This window comes from Euleptes europaea, chromosome 5, assembly GCF_029931775.1.
Source record: "Euleptes europaea isolate rEulEur1 chromosome 5, rEulEur1.hap1, whole genome shotgun sequence".
In the NCBI taxonomy this organism is placed as follows: Eukaryota; Metazoa; Chordata; class Lepidosauria; order Squamata; family Sphaerodactylidae; genus Euleptes; species Euleptes europaea.
In genome coordinates this window covers 28,688,062-28,713,373 of record NC_079316.1, presented here as the reverse complement: position 1 = coordinate 28,713,373, position 25,312 = coordinate 28,688,062, and the positions used below count along the sequence as shown (strand labels likewise).

General features: G+C 40.9%; 2 protein-coding genes across 2 annotated transcripts in view; one reads left to right on the top strand and one right to left on the bottom strand.

Moving 5' to 3' along the window:
• ARHGEF26 (Rho guanine nucleotide exchange factor 26) overlaps positions 1–5,093 on the top strand; it is a 68,248-nt gene extending 63,155 nt beyond the window's left edge. The window contains exons 12-14 of the mRNA XM_056849666.1: positions 3,194–3,261; positions 4,238–4,342; positions 4,864–5,093. Coding sequence (XP_056705644.1) covers positions 3,194–3,261; positions 4,238–4,342; positions 4,864–5,006 — 316 coding nt within the window. The 3' untranslated portion in view covers positions 5,007–5,093. The remainder of the gene's footprint in view (positions 1–3,193; positions 3,262–4,237; positions 4,343–4,863) is intronic.
• Positions 5,094–14,683: 9,590 nt separating this feature from the next.
• DHX36 (DEAH-box helicase 36) overlaps positions 14,684–25,312 on the bottom strand; it is a 29,240-nt gene continuing 18,611 nt past the window's right edge. Inside the window, exons 17-25 of the mRNA XM_056849738.1 lie at positions 24,283–24,381; positions 22,531–22,704; positions 22,176–22,262; positions 21,223–21,306; positions 20,937–21,036; positions 20,758–20,848; positions 18,606–18,726; positions 16,872–17,024; positions 14,684–15,043 (exon numbers count right to left, since the gene is read on the bottom strand). Of these exons, the coding sequence (XP_056705716.1) occupies positions 14,858–15,043; positions 16,872–17,024; positions 18,606–18,726; positions 20,758–20,848; positions 20,937–21,036; positions 21,223–21,306; positions 22,176–22,262; positions 22,531–22,704; positions 24,283–24,381 (1,095 nt within the window). The 3' untranslated portion in view covers positions 14,684–14,857. The remainder of the gene's footprint in view (positions 15,044–16,871; positions 17,025–18,605; positions 18,727–20,757; positions 20,849–20,936; positions 21,037–21,222; positions 21,307–22,175; positions 22,263–22,530; positions 22,705–24,282; positions 24,382–25,312) is intronic.

Here is a 25,312-nt window from a genome sequence, read left to right as displayed (position 1 = left end):
TTTGAAGTGACAAATGATTTTGTCATAAACTTTGCTCTTGCTCTAGCTGAGAAGAAGCTACTTTTGCACTCTGTAGTGATGGAATTTATTTGCCTGTAATTTGCCTAGCTGATAGTTCTGCATAAACTGAAAGCTATTTTTTCCCCTTTTCTACATTCTATACTATGTATTTGACAGAGACTGTTCATACAAAATCTTCTCCGCTGGCTGTTTGAGTGACTGGTTCTGTATTTCTGTCTTGCTCCATAAAGAGATTCCTCGTGGTGGTGCACAGGCTCACTTTATGCCATAACATTGGCTGCTGTGCTGACAAAATAGCTAGCATGCATCGGATTTGTTGCTTGATGGTCTGGGGCTGTGTTGTGAGCGATATATTCTTCTTAAGCAAGCTCATGTCCAAGACAGCATGCTATGAAGGCATGGAAATTGTGTAGTAAAATTCTTTGTAGCTTGGGGAACAACTGAATTGCTGAAGGCTAAGTGTCATGCTGGACCAATTTCAGGGGCCATGCAGCGTTAAACAACAGCAACAAGAAACACTTTGTTCTCACTGGGGTAAATCCCAATGAGAGAGAGAATTCCTTGCTTTGAGATGCCATTAGCATCCAAGCAGAATTCTACAAAGCACTAAGATTGTATCTGTCACCATAGAAACTAGAGGGCTAAAGGGGTTTATCTGTACAGTTGCCCACATTGCATCTTGAACAGGAGGTTTTACAGTTATTTTTTCCCATCAGAACTAAAATTTCCCTGAAATTACATGTCAGTGATTCTTGTAAACAGTTCCTATTGAACAATGTTAACCACCGAAAAGCCACAACACCAGATTAATAAACACCAAAATGCAGCCAGTGAATTAAACCAGTTTCAAAATTTATAACCATTGGTCTCAGAAAACCCCTCTTAAAACTGTCCATTCTTTGAAATATCTAAGTACTGAATATAAACCCATCAGAGGAAAGGAAGTTGCCAGTTGTAATCTGTAATGCTTGATTCACACTGATACTTCTCACGGCTTTTAAGCCAGGACAGAATGAATAAATGAGAGAATGAAAGAATTTGTTCTGTCTTTCCCATCCTCCTGTAAGATGCAAAAAGTGCTTTGACTGTGGCTAAGGTATTCTATTTCCTGTGCCAAGGTGCACATCTCATAACCTAATAGGCTAAAAGGCATTGATGAAATTCCCATTTTGTCATTCTCATTGTATTCTACTCAGACTGGTTTAATTCAGTTTCCTTTTTTCGTTTCCATTTTTTTCCATACCAAAGCTTTATATGACATGATAATACAATTTTGAGCAACTTGCGGGATTCATGCTGCCTTTTCTGATCTTGATGATGAACCTTCAACCTGTGCCATAAACCATATTTGAAATGTAATTGGGATTTCAGGTTTTAAAGAGAAGCTATAACCTTTTCCTGAAATATATTTTTTCTTTTTGCATAACCATGTGAATATGGGAGAAGCTCTTTGACAAAGGTCACACAGAAGAACATATTTCACTGAAATAAACTTTGTATAGTGCTAGGACATAATGACAGGTTCAGGTCTTAAATCTATTCATTTAAAAATGGTGGTAGCCTACCTATTTATTTGAATAGTTCAAATTGTTCTTGACCCCTCTGTCAGCCATTGTTGCTTTACTTCTGATTTTTCCACAAAAATGTTCTCTTAACAATGTGTCACTTCTATGGGCTTGGTTGTATTTGGAGCACCACTGGGTTTCTATTGCATAGATTTTCCAGAATATAGTTCTCGATATATCTAAGTTTTCCAGAGATTTCCGGTGGCGGATATATGTACACAGACACACATGCTTATTTGTGTGTGTGTGTAAAGTGCCGTCAAGTTGCAGCTGACTTTTGACAACCCCAGCAAGGGCTGTCAGGGCAAGTGAGAAGCAGAGATGGTTTACAGTGGATGGTTTGCATTGGATGGTTTGCATTGCCTTCTTGTTTGTGGGCTTCCTAGAGGCACCTGGTTGGCCACTGTGTGAACAGACTGCTGGACTTGATGGGCCTTGGTCTGATCCAGCATGGGAGCCAGTGTGGTGTAGAGGTTAAGAGCAGTAGTTTGGAGTGGTGGACTCTGATCTGGAGAACCGGGTTTGATTCCCCACTCCTCCACATGAGCGGCGGAGGCCATTATGCTAGCTTTACATGTTACATGAAACTGAGAGGTTGTCAGCATAGCCCAAATATAGCCCATCACCTCATGTGTGAGGAGTTTGACTGAAAGCTTTCTGGTTTGATCAAGCCTGAGGTCACTGTGATGCCCAAATGCAGGCGCCTTGGTTAAATCAGAGGTTGTCTACTCCTTGCAAACAGGGATTCTAAACTGGAATTAAATCAAGAGTTAGAATCCCACATTTTACGGAGTAAACAGACTCCAGTTCATCTGGAGAAAATGCCAGTTTTGGAGGGTGGACTCTGTGGCATTACACCCCACTGAGGTCCCTGCCCTCCCCAGGCTCCACCCTCAAATCATCAGGAATTTCCCAGCCCAGAATTGACAACCCTACCATGGATTGACTAAATGACCTGGGGCAAGTCGCCATCTAAATGCCTTAAATTCCCCTGTACTGATCTGTGAATGGTTGAATGAATGCCTGTCAGAACAGCAGAGAAAGGGGTTCACTCATAGGTCAGCAACTTTGCATACTCATGAGATGCCTTGTGTGTGTGTGTGTGTGTGTGTGTGTGTGTGTGTGTGTGTGTGTGAAGTGTCATCAACCCCAGCAGGGGGCTTTCAAGGCAAGTGAAGAGCAGAGGTGGTTTGCCATTGCCTTCCTCTGCAGAGTCTTCCTTGGTGGTCTCTCCTCTTGGGTACTGATCCTGCTTAGCTTCCAAGATGTGACAAAATGAGGCTGTACCATCCCAAGAGATGCCTTAGGCATTACAGAAAAAAATTGATCATAAAAGATAACCCCACCACTTGCAAAAATAAATGGACCTGAGCATGCTCATTGCCCTCAGAATGTTGAGGGTCAGTGAAATGGGAAAGGGGGCCTGCTGAAGCCGTAAGAGCATCTGGTATCTTGGAAGGATAAGCAGGGTCAGGCTGGGAAACAGCAATCCCTTGTGGTCCTCCGGGGGTTGTGAAGTCATAGAACATAAGAAGACATACATTTTAGTTGTTCAAAAAAAAAATCTGAGCCATGGAGCATAAATCCACTTTTTCTTCCTCCTTCAGAAATGAGCGTGCTCGCTGGATTACTGCCCTTGGACAGTGCAGTGATAGACATGCCATGGATAGGAGAAGTAAGTTTAAAACATGAACTTTGGTATGAAATACAAATGTATAGCCACTTTTGATCTCCACTGGGGAGGAAATGTTATCAATAAATAAAAAATGAAGTGGCCTTGTGGTGTACAGGTCTAACAAATGCTGAATGGCAAAGTAAATTTATTGCCTTGAATTTTGCCTTTCAGTGTTTGGTCTGTATATGTGAGAGAGTTGAGTGTATGATGGAACTCTGAATGAAAAAACAAACAAACTCTGAACAGAATCTGAAATGTTGCTGGTAAACCATTTCCCAAAGAGTTTTCTTGAAATCATTGCTATTTTGTTTGAGTAAGTTTTAATTATCTCTTTCAAACTTGTATAAGCCAGCCTTTATTCCAGAAAACTCGCACCCAATGCGATTAACAACAATAAAATCAATACATAATAAAAACATCAAAAATAATCATTTTAAAACAAGCGATAACACATTTTAAATGATAGTTACACTTATTTTTTGTGTGTGCATCATGTAAATTTCAAGTGCAGTTCATGATTGCCCCCTGCAGTTTTATTGGTCATGGGAGGATGACTGGTTTACAAAGCTACACGCACATTGTTACCATTTGGTGAATGATCATCTGTATCTGCAGTCTGCCTCTTCTGAAACTGTGCTTGCAGAGTGGGCGAGTGTGGAGACGAAGCTATGTTCCAAAGCCTTATATCCGCAGACAATTACACCTAACTCCCATTGAAATCAACTGAATGTAAATGTTTTTTTCCCCTGTGGGCTTAATTTTCCATGTCATAAATGCAGCTTTTGTATTTTGAATGCGCGAAGCAGACATTGCAGATTGCCTGCCACAGAACATTGCCTCTAATCAAGTCAGCTAATTACCAGAAAGCAAGCGAAGAAGGAATAGGCTTGTCATATGTTTGCTCTCACTTAAACTGAATTTGCGAACTTACTCCTTCGATTCACCATGATGATCCATAACAATTTTTTCTGCTCAGCGCTGATGCAGGTAGAGGTCATCAGATCATATACTGCCAAGCAATCGGATGAACTCTCTCTCCAAGCTGCTGATGTGGTTCTGGTGTACCAAAAAGTGAACGATGGTGAGTGGGTTTTGTTGCTGTTTAGCTGCTGCGAAAGAAAGCAGAACTTTTCTGTGGTAGTGCCCCACTTGGGCAACAAGGCTTGTAGTCTCTTCCACTGTTCTTTGCATGTATCTTGCAGTGCTCTTACTGCATTCTTTTCTACCTTTGCAATTCCATTTTTTTGAATCGATGGTAGATTCAGAACAAATAAAATTGGTCTTTGCAAAAGACTGAATTTGCTATCAATATGTGGTAATGGCTATTGACTTAAATAGCTTCAAAAGTGGGTTTTGTATGCATTCCTGGAGAATAAGTTTATGTGCAGCTATTTCCTGCATAGCAAAATGGAACCTCCAGTGTGCTTCTGAATTCCACTGGGGGCAAAATATTAGAAAAGATACTGTTGGCTTTATGCCTTGCTTGTTGGCTTTCTGGAAGCATTTGGGTGGCCATGGTGGGAAACAGGGCCTTGAACCGGATGGACCTTGGATCTGATCCATCTGTGTGTATCATATTTGGTTCTTTATTATTCATTGCAGGTTGGTATGAAGGAAAGCGATTGCGTGATGGGGAGAGAGGCTGGTTTCCAGTGGAATGTGCCAAGGAGATCACATGTCAAGCCACAATTGACAAGAACATGGAAAGGATGGGGCGTTTGTTGGGCCTCGAAACAAATGTTTAGACCCTCACTGCCTTAATCTTTGCTCTAGGATTTGCACTTCATCATCTGTGTGGTTTCTTGGACTGCTTTGGGTGGCTACTTAATAAGCTGTAGCATGTGAAAAAGGGGTCACAGCTATGTGCAATTATTTGGAGTGGAAGCAGTCCAGGGCGACTGCATGCAAATAGGAATCAACTAACACCATTTGAATCAATAGGAGATTTTATTTTGTTTTACAAATAAAGGCTTTTAATTGAAAAATAGTTAAAATTTTATATAGATTCCTGATAGAGTGATCACTTGAGCTACAGGTGATTAGCCATTTATGAATCTTAATCGAGATACCGCACCTTTGTTTTAGAAAGTAATTTTAAGGTCCATTCATTTCATTTGCCATTTTACTTGGGTATTAGACCCTATTCCTTTTTCTCTATCCAGCGAGACAGAGCCATGTGGAAAAGCAGGCTTCCATACACACCACTGATGTAGAAAAGAGCAAGAGTCTTGAGCGCTCATACCCTGCCAGAAACGTTGTTAGTCTTTAAGGTGCTACTAGACTCTTGCTCTTTTCTGCTGCTACAGATAGACCAACATGGCTACCCGTTATGATCTAACACCACTGATGTGGTTCTGGACTGAGTCAGCTGGATGTAGGTATCTTTTGATGTACAACTGGAATTGGTGTATGGCCAAGAAAACAGGCTGGTGAGCGTTAGTCTAATTAAAATAAGTGAGACTGAAATGTACAACTAAATGTATAACTTTGTTCATTTCAGTAGAACTGGCAAGTAATTTTCGTTTGATTGTTCATGGAGTTACCATAAAGCTCACACCTGTGACTCTTGCATTTCATCTTTCAAGTAGCTGTATTTTGCGTAATATTTATTGGTAGCTTTCCACTGCCTGTTTCAGTCGCTTTCCTGTTAGATCTGCCCTCAACAGAGAAGGCTGGCTGTGTCCTGTTTCAGATAATAGGGAACAAGAAGAAAGGAAAAACAAAACAGGTGGCCTAAATCGTTACATTTGACAATACTTAACCAGCTGGTCAGCACTAGACACAGTGTTCTGAACCAGCAACAACCACCAGCTGCAAGTCTTTTAACCATGCTCAGCGCCAGTCAGAGCTAAGAAACAGACTGCTAGATCCTAGCTTCAGAGCAGGCATCCCTCAGTACTCAACCCAAAGCAGAGTTGTTTGACACTTCAGGGTCTAAATTGACTTGGTAAAAAAAAACACCTCAGAGCAAATGCTGCTCTGTTTCCTCTCCCTCTCATGTAGCATCTAGTTATATAGGTTGATGTGATGTGATCACGTGGTGCTTTGGCCACTCCACGTGGCAACGTTGGCTGATACAGGGTGGTCACCGAGAGGGGAGAAAGAGGGTGCTTTGCCACTTTGGGTCTACCTTGGGGGAAAAAGCAGGGTAATATTTCTGAAAGAATCTCATTCACATGTTTATATTTAACTGGACAATAGGGGGAAGATAGGTGATGAGATGTTATGCAATACACAGGGCAGCTGCTGTTTCACATCTTGTTAAACCTTCAGTCTTCTTGTGTGTGTGTGTGTGTGTGTGTGTAAAGTGCTGTCGAGTCGCAGCAACTTATGGCAACCCAGTAGGGTTTTCAAGGCAAGAGACTAACAGAGGTGGTTTGTCATTGCCTCCCTTTGCATAGCAACCTTGGACTTCCCTGGTGGTCTCCCATCCAAATACTAACCCTGCTTAACTTCTGAGATCTGACAAGATCAGGCTAGCCTGGGCCATCCAGCTCAGTCTTATTACCAGAACATAAAAACTATTCATTTAAGATTAGTACATAAGATCTTCCAGAGATTAAAATAGACATGGGGGGAAATTCTGACTTCATCTATATCCCTGAAAGTTTTGCCAGGATTTCCCCCGCTCAACCTAAAAAAAAAAAAAAAAAAGTGGAAGAATTACATGAAGACTGTTGTACGTGATAGTAATACGATCTGTCAATTCTGTATTCCAGAGTGTGAGGCTCCCTCCTGTGAGCTGCTGTAGAGCAATCCAGGTATTGATTGTGAATACTGAACCTTAAGTAATGAAGCTGTTGCCCACACGAGGTTGCATCCCAACAGTGCATTAGGCAATTAAGCTCCTTGGCCCCACCACAGAAAAAGTCAGTTGCTCTTTCAGCTGAAATCAACAGGACTTTAATCAGATAAGCTGGCCAATATGACTTGAAGCGTAATTTTCCATGGACTGGGGACTATTGATCCTTAGTAGGGGTCTCTTGGTATCTTGCCTGCCTTGAAGAAGAGCTTTGCTGTGATTGATTGTGTGGTCTGTGAATGTCTCATTATAAATCTCCATGTTGGAGTTTGCAGGCATTTATTTGTCAAACTACTCTGTAAATAGAAATTAATTTGTAATTGCATTTGTAATTAATTTATACATATGAGTTAATTTGCAACTTTTTTATTTTTTGTAAATAGGAATCTATTTTCTACATCATGTATTATAAATGCACCTTTGTCCCATTTTGGTACTGTTTGTCCCTTAACAGGAATTACAAAACAACAACAACAGATGTTAGGAGAAAGAGATAAGATTTTTTTTTACTTCTTCTATTTTTTCACTTGGGTAGAAATCATATATTGTAATATTTATGTATAATGGAACTGGGCAGTGAATATTTGCATAGTGGTAAATCTGCCCTCCCATCTCTACTGAAGCATATATCGGTTACAGGATAGACTGCTGGAATCACTGCCATAAGGCACATTTCTAAGCATACAGAGAAAAAGTGTGTAAGTTTTGCAAAGTTGTAGAATAAATCCAAACTGTTACACATGGGTTTGAAGTGATGCTGTGGCTGTCAGCTGGTCTAGAATGTATTACACACCTGTGTATATCTTCACATATAAATACATCTGCTTCCACTTACACAGTAGTTTCTTAGTGTTTGTTCGCAGTGCTGAAATTACTGCACATTTACTGTTGTGTACTGGGGGGGGGGCTTCCCTTGGGACAGCAACTATTAAAAGAGTAGAATCGCTTTGACTGCTTTCTTCTGACCCAACAATACATCCATAATGTCCATGTGTTAGTGCAGGATTAGCTGCTGGGAGAGGGAGCAACACTGCTAGCAGCTTTAAGTACTATCCCATAAAAATATGGGAGTGGGAAAATAAATTTCCCATCAGTCTTCATGCTCTTAAAGCCCTGTAAGGTCCTGACAATTTGACAAAAGACTTATTTTGAATACGCCAATGCATCAGTGCACTTAATTAGCAGTATTTTGACTTAATAAAAACTAAATTCTTCTGCATACTGGCAGGTATGTTTAGCACAATAGAACTGATTTTTCAAAACAAAGGTATTAACTTTACTTAAAATGCTTAATTTTTTTCTCCTACATTTTCTTTTAATTGATATGAGCCGAGCTATTTCTAGTGCAAGAAAGAAATTAAACTGCAAATGATCCAGTCAGACTAACTGAGTTCACACACTCATCAGGAGAATTCGACTGTGGCAAATGAGCAAGTTCAGATGCCTTTCATCCATCTCTGCGGAATGTGATCCAGATACATGCAGGCTTTTAGGTGTGATCTGTTCCTCTTCTCTCTCTTCACCCCCACTCCCCTTTTTGAAAGAACACTCATGCAGATGGAGATATATATACACACACAAATGACACTTGTACCACCTTTTCTGCATACTGTGAACATGGTACGCATATACCTGCTTCTCCATCATTCAACCAGAATCCCCTGCCAAGTAAGTGGATGAAACTACTACATTTACAGGGAAAGTAGCAAGTGACTATTACAATTCGTCCTTTGCTTTAATGCTCTGGGACACAGATTACACACACTGCCAATTCAGAGCCCCATGTGCAGACTTAATTAACTAGAACAATAGACTACATTCCCAGCAGGGAGATAGAGGCATTTCATGCAGTGGCAAATGAAATGGGAAGCTCTTGTAGAGATTATAGCTGCTGCATGGAACATCTGCCCCAGGAAGAGATCTCTTCCCCTCCCTTTGATGTCTCAAGCATAGGGGAGGGTAATGTGTGCACTACATCTAAATCGGAAATTAGACTGCATCTTAGCACTAGTACATAAGCGCTACATCTTTCATTCCATATTTGCCCTGTTGGTTCATGTACAGACCTCCAGCCACACACCCTTTACTCATGCTCCCCTGAAAGCAAGCTGATGCATTTCTTTTTTAAGACTCTTGTTTGTATAATGTGGCAATACTTACTGTTGTTATCGTCAACTCTCCACCTGAAACATTCCCTCCTGTTTTACAGCAGTCCCAATAAAATATCCCAGTCCTATCAGTACAGTAAGTTGCTAAAATGCAATTTTTATTGGTGTTCAAATTCCTGTAGGAAACTAACCAATTATTTGGAAGACACACAGAATCATAAAACCTACACTAAATACAAGCCACAGGAGTTGCTCTTTGGTGCAATTCTAGGATTTCCTCCCTATTTAATTGATCAGGTTTTAGGGAAAATATTTGATAAGCTGTGCTTGTTTTTTTGTTACATTTCTTGTAAGTAAAATAGTTTACATAGGAAATTAGCTTAAGAATGATGTAACGTTTGCCCATTTACTGCTAAATTGTTAAATAAGCCTGATTATGCCTTATCCTATTTAGAGGAAGACATGTACAAGGGCTTACAAATTCTACTCCCCTTGAGTTGCAGCATAGAAGAAGCGTTGCTCCAGCCTTTAACAAAATGTATACAAGTGCCAAAAGAAAGAAGTCAAGGCAGTGGTAAGGCAACCTGAGTCCCAACAGGCAGCTTACTTCGACCTGTAGCAAAGTCACAGTGATTCTTCTGCAGTGCACTTTGTCAAAAATATTTTAAAAGGGCCCACGGGGTAAGACAGTGACAAATGGGGTTAACTTGTGCTCATATGACTTGTGTGCATGTAAAGTGCTGTTAATTTGCAGCCAATTTATGGCAACCCAGTAGGGTTTTCAAGTCAAGAGATTAATAGAGATGGTTTGCCTTCCTCTGCATAGTGACGCTGGTATTCCTTGGTGGTCTCCCATCCAAGTATTAACCAGGGGCTGACCCTGCTTAGCTTCTGAGATCTGATGAGACCAGGCTAGCCTGGACCATCCAGGTCAGGGCATATGACATAAGGAGAGTTTAACTACCCCAGCATCAATGACTCTTCCCCCCACCCCATGGACCTATTTCTTGATGCTGTTATTTAACAAGTTAACCCAGTCAGGGTGCTGTCTCTGCAAGGACAGAGCGATGCTCTTTTCACACACTTTCCAACAGGCCCATAAGTTGCTGCTACAAATCTTTCAGCTAGAACCCAGTGCATAGGAGAAAGGTATTTATTACGGTCCACGACCAGCCAGTGCATAGAAGAAAGGCAACAAAAGGAAGGTCAGAGACCTATTGTGGGTTAGATGGCATAATCCTTTTCCGTTGGGAAAATCTTGTAAAAATTGGCCTGCAGGTTCCCCTTCATGCAACCAAGAGAAAACTTTCTCTGTAGCCATGTGGTACCTCAAACGGACAGTGAGAACCATCTGGGCTTCCTTCCCTATGTAAATTCAGGAAGCAACTAGGGAGTCATTCCCAAAGGATCTTTGCTAGGAAAGAGTTCCAGCTAGTTCTCCCAGCACATAGTAGCAGGCACAGCAGAAATATTTTGCACCTACCAGGAATGGTTTCACTGCTTTTGAATCTCTCATTCCCATTGGCTTTTCTCACGGCACTACACATTTAGACTTGCCTTGAATTTCAGCCCTTCCAGTTTGTTGCTGAGTGATCCACGCACAGATGACGGCAGCATCCCCTGGGGCTGTTCCTTGGTAGGCTCTGTGACTTCAGCATCTCCTGAGGATGCCTGTCTCTCTCACTTTGTTAGATTTTTTTTGTCCCCCTCTGTACACCAACATTGTAGCTGTCTTTGGGCAAGCAGACAAATTAAGAGTGCCGAAGGTTCCATTAACCCAAAGTTAATAGGGGAGAGAAAGAAAGGCTACCCTTACCCCTTTGGTATCAGATTTTAAGTCCTGCCTTATGACACATGAACTGAGGTTAACCTATTCTTGGTAGCCTGTCACTAGACCGGAATAGGGCTAAGTGCAGTTTTCCCATCTGATCTTGTACACTACTGTGCTGAAATTTTGTTGACAGTAACTGATAAAGAGTATGGTCAAAGCAGTACAATCCATCTGATTCACTTGGCTTCTCAAGTCAGGAACTGTCAGCCAAAGTGGAAGTAATACAGAGGGACTGATTTTTACAGTTTTACAAGTTCAGCTACAAACCTGATTATTCGCATATCAGAAGTTATTATAATTTCACATACCCCTTTCACTCTGATCAGACCAGGCACAGTTAGTTTCTAGCAGAGGTTAATCTCTGCACTAGAACAAGTATCATGGCCCACTATGTATGGTCCATAATACTCTTTAGAGAGCCAACCCTGGCCTCAAAAATGAGTCTACACAATACCCCTTTGATAATCCTACCCATGAATGCCAATGGAAGTCAGTTGTGACACATCCACAGCCTATAAAGGAAACACCCATTCTTAAGCAACTTACAAAAACTTCACTATGCTAGCATGGAAGAAGTACTAGCCATTAGTTCTTAAACAAATTGCACCCATTGCCTTTTCCACCCAGACACACTAAATTTACCAGACTTTAGAATGATCGCAAAAACTGATTAAGGAGAGAGCAACTGGTTTATCAAAAGAGCTCATGACCATTATTGATGCAAGGAGTTAGGTGCGTATTGGTTGACTGCCCAACTTTAAGGCATAGGCTCCCGACTTTCTTTCTTATGCTCAGCAGAAACTTGACATTATTCAAAGAAGAGCTGCCTGCTCCTGACGCTTTAGGAGCTTCCTGTGACCTTAAACAGCTGGGGGCCAGCCCCCCCCCCCGATGATCTGAGAAGCTGCTTTTGCCAAATACATCCTCTGCGCACACCTCACTAAAACTGCAGAAATCCAGCAAGTGCACAAATGCAGTAATGAACTAACCTTAGCAATAATAGTGCTGTGAAGGAGGCAATAGATACCAAGAAGCTGCTCTTGCCTTAGAGGCAGTTGATTGACACCTAAAGGGAGTCCTGGGAGTGGCTAGGGAAAGAGTTACATTCAGCTCTCAGTCAGTGAGAGGTTGAGTTCAGGAGGGGCAGAGCTCTGAGAAGCTAGTGGCAGCTGTGTGCAGATTAGTCCTCATGAGTGAAACATAAAGGAACACGATTTTTAGTTGTTTGATACAGAATCAGCAACTGGGTCATAAGGATGTTAATTCTGAGTGAATAGAGCGCGTCTGGGTTTTGGACATTGGGAGTCAGCTCTGAAGAAGAGTTCTCAAAAACCAGGGAGAGGGAAGTCATCTCAGGTGTATTGAGTGATCCCTAAGTAAGATTGAGGAGAATGAGTCTCTGGAGTCCTGAGTAATCCCAGTCCAGTTGTTAAACTGGTGAAGAGTATCGTGTAGTTCCTTACTCCAGAAACTGAAACTGGAGTGTGTTTTAAAGTCAACTCAAGTGAAATCTAAACAAGAAACTGACAAACAAAAGGAAGAGTTGGTTTTTATAGACCGACTTTCTCTCCCACTGAAAGAATCAAACCAGCTTACAATCACCTTCCCTTCTTCTCCCCACAACAGACACCCTGTGAGGTGGGTGAGGATGAGAGCTGTGATTAGCCCAAGCTCACCCAGCTGCCTTCATGTGGAGGAGTGGGGAATCGAACCCGGTTCTCCAGATCAGAGTCCACTGCTCCAAACCACCACTCTTAACCACTACACCACACTGGTTGGATCCCATGACTACCCCACGAACAGTACAAGCCTAAGCAGCAGTGGAGGAAAATTTATTGAAAGGGAGTCCAGTTCACCAGATTAGCCTCTGCCGCTCAAGTGGAGGAGCGGAGAATCACACCCGGTTCTCCAGATCAGAGTCCACTGCTCCAAACCACTACATGCTGGCTCTCACAAGCCTCTGTCAGTGAAACAAAGATCTAGCAGCTTGAAGTGAATTTAGCCATACCATCTAGAAGAACCAAACCTGTCTTGTGTAAATATATATTATTTTGAAGTTCCTACTCTAGTTTGTTTTTGAAATATCCTAATACCTTTCTGAAATCCAAGTTTACCTGCCTAAATCCTCATCCTGCCTTACTGTTATAAATAAATTCCTAGTTTTGAATTTTTACCACAAGCCTCTGTGTGCCATCCATTTTCTGACAGACCTAATTTCCCCAAAAAATCCAAGTCTCCCTTCGATCCATCACAGGTGCATATTTTAAAAAAGTACTACTACACAGGCATTTAGTAAGTACATATTTTACAAGTTCATATGTATAAAAAATTCTAAAGAAAAAAAAACATTCCAATTATTGAAACAAAACTGGCTGCCACTTAAATCCCACTGAAATCAAAGTTGAAATCAAAGAAACTTCGTTTCTCAGCCCCGATCCAAACCTATGTTCTTTAGCAGTGAGAGACATCAAGTTCTCACCTCCATTTATTTGTGTCCTATAACGCAGAGGGACTTAAATTCTGAACATTTATGCAGGGGAAATTAGCGTTTGGTTTGCTGCAGTTTTCTGCTCCGAATTCTCAAATATCATATGCATGAGGGATCCTCTCCCCCCCCCCATTCCAGGAGTACTTTGCAATTAATTAGACATCCCCAGCGAATCATGAGCTTCTGAGTCTCCCCCTGAAAACACAGCCTTGTTGCATTTTACTTGGAGGGGGCAGGTCAGCTCTTAAAGGGGCTGTGTGTGCTTTTGCTGGGTATTCCTCCCCATCTTTCTTCAACCGCTCCCTGCTGGGAGCTGCCTTCCAACCTTTGCAGCCTTCAGTGTCTTCCTGCATATTTCATGAAGGTTAAACTCCCTCTTTGTGCTTTGCAGGAAGGGGTTGGATGGGAGGGACAGACACGTGGGAGGGAGAAGCCAAAATGGGTGTGGGAAGAGAGACCTGAAGTTAAGAGCTATTCATGGAAATAAAGGAAATTTGCATCACTCTTGCCTCGAAACAGTATTTAAATTCGTCCTAAAACAGGATCCTAGAACTGCAGGGGAAGAACGAGGCCAGAGCAAAGTCACATCTGAAGGTTGGTAAAATCATGAATAGTGCAAAAGAAGCCTTGAAGCAGTCCAGCAGGGACTGCGAAGTAAATACCCCTGCATAAATGGCCTGTGAGTCCCATGTTTATTCCTAAACAGATAATTAGCAGGATTTAGATTTTCCAATGGGAATTCTACAGCTTTGAAGTCTCAGCTGATGAATCAGTACATGTGATTCTCCATCTACTTGGCATATGCCTCCAGCATGTTTACTCAAGTATCCAGAAAGACCTCAACACTGACCTGTCCCGGTAACAGGCTTTCTACAATTTTATTTAAAGTAGAAAAAAAATGTCTTTAACGTATCAGTCCATGTTTCTCTTTTGGAAGTTCAGGACTCAGTATGGTCCTTTTTTTTTTTTTTTTTTACAGAACATGACAACTTTCAGTTATTTGTCCCACTTTAAAAAATAATAATCGCTCCACAGCGAACAGAAGAATGTGAACAGAAGAATAATGTCAAAAATGTTTTCTGTTCATTTTCAATTTCATCTGGCTTTTGCCTGAAAAAGTTACTGTCCTTAACGAGCACCATATAGACATGACAATACAATACATTAGACTCTGTAAGACTAGCAAGAGCTATTTTATACGTCGCATTTTATACGTTGCATGCCATACACGTGTAGCCATTCTGAACTACTGCAAACTACTGACACTGCCTATTCACTACATGTGACATTTCAAGATGCCCAAGATAAACTATTAACAAAAAAGAATCAGGTAGTGCTGTCATTTCTTCAGCGGCAAAGGAACACTGCTAGCTGTATCGTTCGTTCTGGAAACGGGGGGCAAAGTTTCTGGCGGTTTCATTCTCCTGTGTTGTGATTAAGTCTATAATGGCTGTCAGTACTGCAGTGTCCCTTGATTTAGTATTGTTCCAGTCCACAGGGTGTGGGTTTTCTATTTTCTCTTGCAGAAGGTCATCCAATTCTTTCTTCAAATCCTGCAGATAAAAAGGATAGTGGTTGGGAAAGAACTAACAAAGCAAGTTTTGACAGTTATTCTACTTTTTTACAGTAGTGTCAAAACTTCAATTTTCTCCTTGGAAATAAGAGTGACCTAGTTTTCTTTTCTGTTTTCCTTTTTCTTTTTCCAATCCTGTGCCCAATTAAGTATCAGTGTCTAAAAGATAAGGGAAAAAATTTCGCTGGCTATATATAGTTTGCTGCCAAGCTAAACCTAACAAGGTTTAGGAACTGTTAAGCTCTTCAAAAATGCACCGTGTACATATGTACTCTGAAAGTAGTAATTTATTTTGATCTTTCTCTGAAAGCATTATCGACATGTTAATATTTTAGGAGGACCTGATTGCAAGCAGAATGTTTAGGCTCTTGCAGTCTGACTTATTCTTACCAAGAAACTGCTGATCAGCATCACTTTTCAAGCACACCAATCCCTAATCTAGCTTGCAGTTTGGATCCAACAAAGCATTTCTGCTGACAGAGGGAGCAGCATTGGGTGGGGGGGATTTGGGGGCTGTGGCAGGAGGGGAAAGATGAGAAAGCCTTGTTCTAAGGGCAGAAATCCTTCCACCTGTAGAAATGCTCTGTTAGATGCAAGTGAACACTTCTGTGTTGTAAGGAGTGATTAAAATATGGAATTCGCTGGCAGGGGATGTGGTGACTGTCACAGGCATAAAAGGTTCTAAAAGGGGCTAGACTGAGCTGTGGCAGAGAGGTCTATCAGTGGCTACCAGTCATGGTGACTAAAGGGAACCTACAAATTCAGAGTCAGTCAACCTCTGAATCCCAGTGCCAGGAGGCAACATAAGGGGAAGGCCTCGGCCTCTATGCCCTGTTGCTGGACTTCCAGAGGATCTGGTTGGCCACTGGGTGAGACAGAATGCAGGACTAGATGGACCACTGGTCTGATCCAGCAGGGCTCTTCTTATGTTCTTAACCACATTGTAACAAATAGACTAAGAAAAATAGCAATCTGTAAGTGTTCAGATGAGCAAAACAATTTTTAAACAGAATTCAGATAACTGTAACTTTAATTTAGCAAACATAAGGCTATTATGAACTGTACATCTCTTTCCTATGCTGCACCAAATTATTATTATTATTATTATTCTTTTTAATCAATTTATACCCCGCCCTCCCCCAGCCATGCTGGGCTCAGGGCGGTTTCCGACAACATACATCACAATATATAAATATACAATATTTATAAATTAAAAACATACCGTTTAAAACCAGAAGTCCTAATTTAAGTTGAACAGATGGCATTCAAATTTCATACCTACTATACAACAATAATCTCAAGTGGCGAGCTGGTTTGCAAGGATGGTAAATAATGGCCAACCACCACTCAGAGCAGTTACGGCCCTGCTCAGTCACCAACAGCTCTCCATAACGTAAGGCAAGTCTTTCATGGTTGCAAGCTCTTTCCCACCCATTATTAGAGAGAAAAAAGTAATGAACGAACTGGACTGGACCACATTTATTTGAACATGGAACCTCCATGCCCTCACTGTGAACCCCTATTGTTGGTGAGAAGGTTGCAAGGAAGATGTCATTCTCAAATAAACAGGGCACATTCAGTTTATTATTCTCTCACCCACAATGAGAGAGAGGAGCAAAAAAGAAAAAGTCTGAGATTAACACTGGGATGAGGGTGAATGGCTTGAAAACGGCATATTTTTGGAGCCATAAACACACACACATCAAAAAGGGTTCTCTTTATAACATACTATCATGGTTTCTTTAAGGAGCCTGGGCCTTTACCCTTTAGTTGCCAACCTGGACAGAAAAAAGGGGTAGTACACCCACCTTCACTAACTGGGCTATTCGTGCTGGAGACTGGAAGACAATCCATTCGTCCACAGCAATGGTGTCCTGATCTTTATCCTTCTGGATAGAAATGTCTCCTCCGAAGAACAGCAAACAGTACGGCGAAACTTCTGTGCAATCATACAGGTATATCTGTAACGAGGAATATATTCAGCACAACAGGCACATTGCGAACAGATTCAAAACAGAGCACTGGCATACTTTCAGAATTAAACTTAAAATAATTTGAAGATGTCTGGTAAAAAAAACAAACAAAAAAAACCCAACAGAGTTGTTTAAAAAATCCTATGTCAGGACTTCTTCCATCTCATTCTCCTGCAGTAAAAGGCAGGTAAAATGAGAGGCACAGCATGTCAAGAGGATACTGGAGGGCATGAGAACTGATGCAGAAAAGTATAAGAAATCCCTGCAACAAGTACCAGATGAACAGAGGAAAGAATGAAGACTATGGGGGTTACTGCACTTTGTATTCCCAGCGATGTATTAAGAGTTTGAAAATGTTGTAAAAAACATCGCTTTCAAAGGGTTTTTGGATACCATGGCTTATAAATGGTTGGAAGACGTTTTCACAGCTAAAGGGGCCAAACAAAGTGCGAACAGTATTTTTTATAACGTTTTCAAACTCTTAATACATCGGTGGGAATACATAGAAAGTGCGAACAGTATTTTTTATAACGTTTTCAAACTTTTAATACATCGCTGGGAATACAAGTGTGGTAACAACCTATGAGGGAATGGTAATAAGAGGCTGAGAAAACCACAAAGATTAGCACCTGTCAGCCCAGATTGATGCCATGCTTCCATCATTACTATACCCCCTGAAAAAAAGTTTCAGCTTGTTTTTCGACAGTCAGTGTGGTATACACAGTAGTGTGTTAAGAATAGGACTTGGGTTCAAATCACCAATTGGCCATGAATTCACACTGGGTGTCTTTGAGCCCCTCCTCTCTCTCAGCCTAGCTTTACTTTGCAACGTTAGTTTAGCAATAAAGTGGCGGAGGAGAGTACCAGTTACAACAACAGCAGCACCTTTATTGGCATATATGCAATTAATACAAGGGCTAAAAAACAAGGAGAACAAAAGCTAGGACCAGAAAGGATAAGAATTTAGATACTCAAAGCCTCATAGCTAGTTGTAGAAATTTTGCTACCCTATCCATTATATTGGAGTTTTGTCCAGAGAGAAAAAACTGAACTTCCATCCATCTAAGAGTGACTTAAGAAATTTAGCTCAGATATCAACATAGAGAGGACAATACAAAACAAACAAACCCTGTTGTGGTGTTTCTACACTGCTCATACTGCACGGACAGAGTCTTTTAAAATATGGGATTTTCTGAAACCTCCCAAAAAGTAAAGCTGAAGATAAAACATTAAACCTCGCAGGCTTAAAAGCTCTTCGTTGTTGTGAGTTAATCAAGTAGTGGAAGTACTCTGGTTTCTCTTCAGATTGTATAAATCTTTCACTTTTTACTAAAGATTTCTGCTGAGTACCAGTTCTACCACCTTGATGTTCCCAAAAGGACAGCAGGACAAAAATGTGAGACAGACCGAGATAGCTGGAGTCAGTGAAGGTGCACGGGGAGATCTGAAGCATTTAAGCAAATAAATATGTCATTGCGTCAGCAGAACAAGAACCAGCATTCAGAACATGAAAAAAACCCACTGAAGTATACACACGTTTAGAAAGGAACTAAAATGATATTCACTTACACTGCTTGTTCTCATTTTCAAGTGATAAACAAGCCAGTTGTAATGAAATTCTGCCTCTTCAACGTTGACAGATTTAGGATGAATGTTAACTGTTCCATCTGTTTTAGTGGAAACTTTAACCCTTAAACACACAAAGAGTTGAAGTTTAGGCGCAACCTAGACAAGAGTATTTTTGGATAAGCATGGCAATTGTCTCATGGCAATTGTCTTACACTATGCATAATTACAATCAGTGTGAAACAGTAGACCGCAATTTAGGTACCAAATTATTTGGACGAGAATCAAAAGTCAGTGGAAGTGATGACATTTTAAGCATCTCCTCTTCTGAACACTTGACATTTTCCCCCATTTAAAATCAGAGCGTAAAATTAATTGTACAGTTATGATAAACACAGAAGATGTATTCAATCTCCTTTGGAATCTTTGTATTCTAAGGAATAAGGTTCTATTTATGTGAAGATAGTTTCTTTGATTTTGCAGGAGGACGGGAGAGACCAAAAACTAAGTAACAATACTGTTACCCGTAAAAGAAACTTCTTAATTGCTTTTGTAAAATCTAATGCATAAACAGCCTAAGAAAGGCTATTGTATAAAAAATGTCTTGCCTACTCTAGCATAAGGTTTATATCAAAAGAAAATACCACTGGTACATTTTTGTTAATTGTTTACTGAATGTAAACATCTTTATAACGGGGGATATCATGGAAAGGAGAAAACCAGAACAAAACCAGTCAGATAACTTATAGTACATTTGCTGCTCCATCTGGTGGCAAAACTAGACTATTGTATCCAGCTCTAGCCAAATGGTGAACAATTTAAATACCAATTACTATAGTATTGCAGTTTGTTACAGAAAGAATCACTGTTTTCCAGTGAACATTCTAGGCATTCAGACATAATAGGCACTTCTGATAAAATAATAAAGAAATGTCATATTGCACATGATTCTCATTCTTGTAGCAATACTCTCCACATTTAAAGATCTAGAACATGGCAGCCACTTTGCTGTTCCAAGACAATGTAGTAGAAAAGATCAAGAGTCCAATAGCACTTTAAAGATTAACAAAACTAACAAAATTTCTGGCAGGGTATGAGCTCATACCTTGCCAGAAATTTTGTTAGTCTTTAAGGTGCTACTGGACTCTTGCTCTTTTCTATTGCTAAAGACCGACTAACATGGCTACCCATCCAGATGATATAGAAATGCTGATATACTAACATTATTTACTATATGGTAAGACCACTAGGAGCTGCTTCAAGTGTTACAAAAAAACAAGGGAATACAAAATCAACTGAATCGTGTTCTTGTCACAACACAGAGTTCTTAGTTTAGTTTATTTACAGTCATTTTACCAGCAAGCATCAGTACAAAATTACAATTTTAAACCCCCAACTGAGGACCGACGTATCTTACTGGCTATATAACAGAACTTTGCCACTGAATACGAGAGCAACACAGAGAGTGGCATTTGAGGATCTTGCTTGTGAGAAGAACCACGAGCTCAGGATTTATTTAAAACTCAGGGACCCCACAGAGTGTAACCAGCTGCCACCTGGTCACAGCAGAAGCACTATGGGGAAAGAATAATACCTTCAGAGGCGCCTAGGCGTCGGGCCACCCACTAACGGGCAACAGAATGCTGGACTAGACAGCCTTCAGCTTAACCCAGCAAGGCAAAAGTGTTCAATTTGCAGTCGGACTAAATGAGATCAGGGCCACAGCCTCATGCTCTTCACTGAAGAAGCAAAGCAAACCAAGACAGTTAATAAATAAAAAGGAAGGAGGGGAATAGCAGAGGGGAGAATGGGTGCAGTGTCACCACCATATGCTCAGGCAAGGCGAGCAAATTTCCTTGCTGCATCTTTTTCAATCACTCTGCTTATTTAGACTTCCCAGGTGACCCATACAAATAATTCTCCAATCACTCTGCTTTCCAGGACTTTGTCATTAATGAATGAATGGTACATATTAACCCGTTTGACTCATGCGATGGACTCGCGCCATTTCAGAAGCAATGTACTCCTGAATTGTTGGCTTGATACAAGAATATCTTCCCCCAGTACTCCCTCCTCCAAATTTGGTAACACGTAAATTTGCATATTTATTGTAAAAAATTAAGAAATCTAAGAATAAAATTGGGGAAAGCCTTACATTTTCCTTTTTTTGCTGAAGTTTGCTCGGATCTTTGCAACCTTTGGATACAAGCCAGCACATATAACAGCTTTGAGTAACTTCTCATTGTCTGCGGAACAGAATACGACCAAGTGAGACAGAATTCACAATGGGAGAATTCAAGTACGCCCGCTGGATTATTTCCCTTCTACAGTTACCTGAGTTAATGTTGGATTTGGAGTCTTTGGGGCTTCTGCTATTCACAAACCCAGCAGCAAGGAGGTGTTCTGCAAACTGCCCTTTCATGTTACGCAGCATCTAGAGAGCAACACAAATCAACCAATTATAAACTCTGGCACAGTATGTTCACCAATTTATTGTTCTTGATTTACAGTGCAATCCTAAACAGAGATGTACACTTCTAAGTCCACTGAAGTCAATAGGCTTTAGAAGGACACAACTAAGTCTAGGATTACACCGTCAAAACACAAATAGTTCTATTACCTGCAATGTATTCGAAGAAAGAAAATATTCCCAGCAATAATCTTTTTCACATCTGAAGCCACGGCGCTGGGCTTCTTCCCAACCCTGAAGAGAAGAGATGTTCAGAATAGATCTTGTTCAATATTTTAGACCTGTCAGCAACACCGGGATCAATGAGATTTTGATCACATTTTTCTTAGGTTCTTGCTGAATTGAATGCTAGGGAGCAGGAAGAACTAGAAGCATTATACAAGACACAAAGGAAGTCTAAGGCAAATGATTTTAAAATTAATATTTTAATACAACAGCTATCCCCCCTACAATTAAACACTACACAATAAATTAACAATAAAAAGAAAAACCCCTATAAAAATGGGATAAGGATATTACAAGGAAGGGGGGGGAGGAGAGAATTAATGGGACGGGAAATGAGCCACGTTAAACACTGAAGTGCAATAATTATTTTTGTAAAGCTATATATCTATGCCAAAAAGTGTTAAATGAGAATATATGGAGCAGACCAGAGGTAGAAGAATAGAAAAACAGAGCTACAGTGAATTGAGTTCAGTGGACTTAGAAGGGTATAACTTTGTTTGGTACTATACTGCTAATTGCTCCCATTTCCTTCTTCCATCTGGAATAAGGCAATAAGCTCCATTAAAAAGGCACTTCATGAATTTGTCTCTGGGAGGATGTGACTAAAATTACATCTGCATACGATACCTGTGTAATATATATCAGAGCAGAAAATAATACAATCGTGCTTGCAAGAAAGGTAAAGACAAAGTCTGCCCACATTAGTAACTAAGACTGGAACAAGAAGTACCCAGCAGATTTCAGTTAAGTGGAGCTGGTCTACATAAAGCATCTGAAGTCTCTGCCTGCTGATATTATTTCACAACCAACAGATATATTTTTTAAGCCACTTATGTTTCCATTGTGAGTCAGGCACACGTCAAGCAGAGTGTACCTACCTGGAAAGCATTCACAACTGTCAGATGGTCACTTTTTGAGTTCTTTGACAATTCCTTTCTTCTTGCATCTGCTACTTTTTCCTTGCCCTTCAGATGAAAGAAGCAATCGTCAGGCTAATACCTGCATATTTCCCCCCTAATTTTTAAAGTTAAAGCAAATGGGCAACAGTACAACAGATTAAAAGCATTTCAAGTTTCCTGGATCTACCACAACACTTTAAAAAACAATAACACAGGATAAAAAAAAAACAACCTTGACAAGCCGGGACTTTTCCTACTCATCTACTCCTACCCTTTCAGAACAAAAAGCATTCTCTATTTTACTTTTTTTAGACTCCCTCTTCAGATACTTTACCAGAGGGATGACAAACGGGTCCTTGAAGCTGAGGCTGGCTGCTATAGTGAGGACAGGATCTAAGCAACAGAACAATGCTCCAAAGAGAATCATTTTTCCAATGTGTGGCTCCACCGGTAACCGTGCCAAGTGAACCCCAAGGGGAGTCAATTCCTCTTGTCTATCCAAGGCATTCTGTTAGAAAGAAGGTATGAATCAGGACCAATAAAAACTGAGTGATGCCAGGATCTATTAAACTTACTGCAAAACAGCAAGAACAAAGTTGTGAAGAAGACTCACACCTTTCATTAAGCCGTAATATTAATGCACTGTACAAATGTAGTCATATTTACATGCCTAGTAGGGTTAGTAGGATTGCCACGTCGCCCCCCTCCTCCAGCAGGAAGTTTTTGGGGTGGAACTTAGGTCAGGATCGTGTGAGCATGGCCAGGCTGATGTGATCACGTCACTTCCGGTTTACACCCGGAAGTGCCACATCGCAAAGGGCCTTTTACCACTCAAACTCCAGTACGAGTAGTAAAGGCCACTTGCGATGCAGCGATTCCAGGTGTAAACCAGAGGTGATGTGATTGCGTTGGCGTGGCCACGCGCACATGAGATCCCTGCTTCTGAGCCGGGCAATTTCCTGCCAATCTAAGCGACCTGGCAACCCTACTAATTAGCTTAACATATCCACCTTTCCATATTTATGCACAAATATACTTTTATGTGCAGTCCCTATGACAAATTCTTTGAAATTTTCCTGCATGTCCAGTCTCTACCTCCCAGCCACTGAAAGCTATTTCAAATCTTGCATTAATTTTCACTAAATCCATCTTTTCCCTAATGTCCTTTTGCTGCCTCTAAATACCAGCGGTTGTGCTGAGGGTAGTGCTGAGAATTCACAAACAGCAGATAAGTTGGTCATAGACCTATTTCTTGGCAAGATTGCAGGTGGGAGCTCACATGATCGAATGCTCCTCTACACAGAAAAAAAAAATCTCTACAGAGCAATAAGAGCCAGGAAGAAATAGTCTCTAGCTCTAGAACAGTGATATGTAAGGACTAAAGTAGATGGACGACCATCCCACCATGAGCATCCCTGCCTGCAATACAAAATAGAAAAGTCTAGAAATGAGTTAACCAACTCATCACTATTTGTAAGAGTTATGTCCAAGAATACACGCATGTCAAGGACACCCAATTCTGCACAAAGTTATTTGACCAATTTCACAATGATCCATGAGTAAACCAAGAACTTCTGCACAATTCTTAGAGGGGGAATCAAGACTTTGCATAGATCTGTCTGTGCTACAGGGTTTTTGGTAATCAAGCAACATAAAATGGTGTGTTTAACTCTTGAACACATGAAGCCGCCTTACACTGAACTGAAGCAGACCACTGGTCCATCAAGGTGAGTATTGTCTATTCAGACTGGCAGCAGCTCTCCAAGGTCCCAAGCAGAGGTCTTACACATCACTTCCAACCTGATTCTTTCAACTGGAGATGCTGGGGATTGAACCTGGGGCCCCTGAATGCCAAACAGATGCTCTACCACTGAGCCATGGCCCCTTCCCCAAACTCTTCAAAAGGATCTCTCACAAAATATCAACAGGATAATTTTTTGAGCTGCAAAGGCAGCGCCATTTTAACTCCTCAAAACCAAATTTCAAGTTGCCCAGTTTTTCAGTCTGAAGTGCAAGGTATTATGACCTAAATAGTCTGAATCCTGCGCAGGTTTAGTATACCCATGTGGACTGAACAGAAATTTACCAGCTGCATGAGATGATCTATGGACAGCAACACAGCATCCCGAGACGGTGGATCCATGAGCTTACTCAGAAAGTGAGCAATTCCTCCAAGCTTTAAAATCTGGAACATCATCACAGGGACACAGATATTATAACATCATACCCTGATGATTAGCTCCCAATCGGCTCCATGCATTTCTATGGGTAATTCCATACATTTATTTCCAAGATTTTTATATCAACACAAAAGGAGAGTAAAGAAACTTTCAAATAGAGGGTTTTTTCCCCAAGACACTTTCCTATAGTCAATGTTTCTGGTCTCTTATTCATAGATTACAAAGCTTACTTTATTTACTTCATTTATAGCCCACTTGTTTTACCAATGGGGACTCAAAGTGGCTTACAAAGTGGTGGACTCTAATCTGGAGAAACGGGTTTGATTCCCCACTCCTCCACATGAGTGGTGGACGCTGATCTGGTGAACCGGGTTGGTTTCCCCACTCCTGCACATGAAGCCAGCTGGGTGACCTTGGGCTAGTCACTGCTCTCTTAGAGCTCTCTCAGCCTCACCTACCTCACAGGGAGTCTGTTCTGGGGAGGGGAAGGGAAGGTGATTGTAAGCCGGTTTGATTCTTCCTTAAGTGGTAGAGAAAGTCAGCATACAAAAACCCACTCTTCTTCATCATTCTCCTCTCCATTCTATTCTTACACTGCAATCTTAAGTATATTGTCGAAGGCTTTCACAATCAGAGTTCATTGGTTCTTGTAGGTTATCCGGGCTCTGTAACCGTGGTCTTGGTATTTTCTTTCCTGACGTTTCGCCAGCAGCTGTGGCAGGCATCTTCAGAGGAGTAACACTGAAGGACAGTGTCTCTCAGTGTCAAGTGTGTAGGAAGAGTAATATATAGTCAGAAAGGGGTTGGGTTTGAGCTGAATCATTGTCCTGTAAGTATCAAGATAATGTGCTAATGAGGGTGTGGTATGTTAATATGAAACCATTGTATCCTGAAGTGATCTGTTAATGTGTGAAATCCAAAGCTAATCTGTATGGC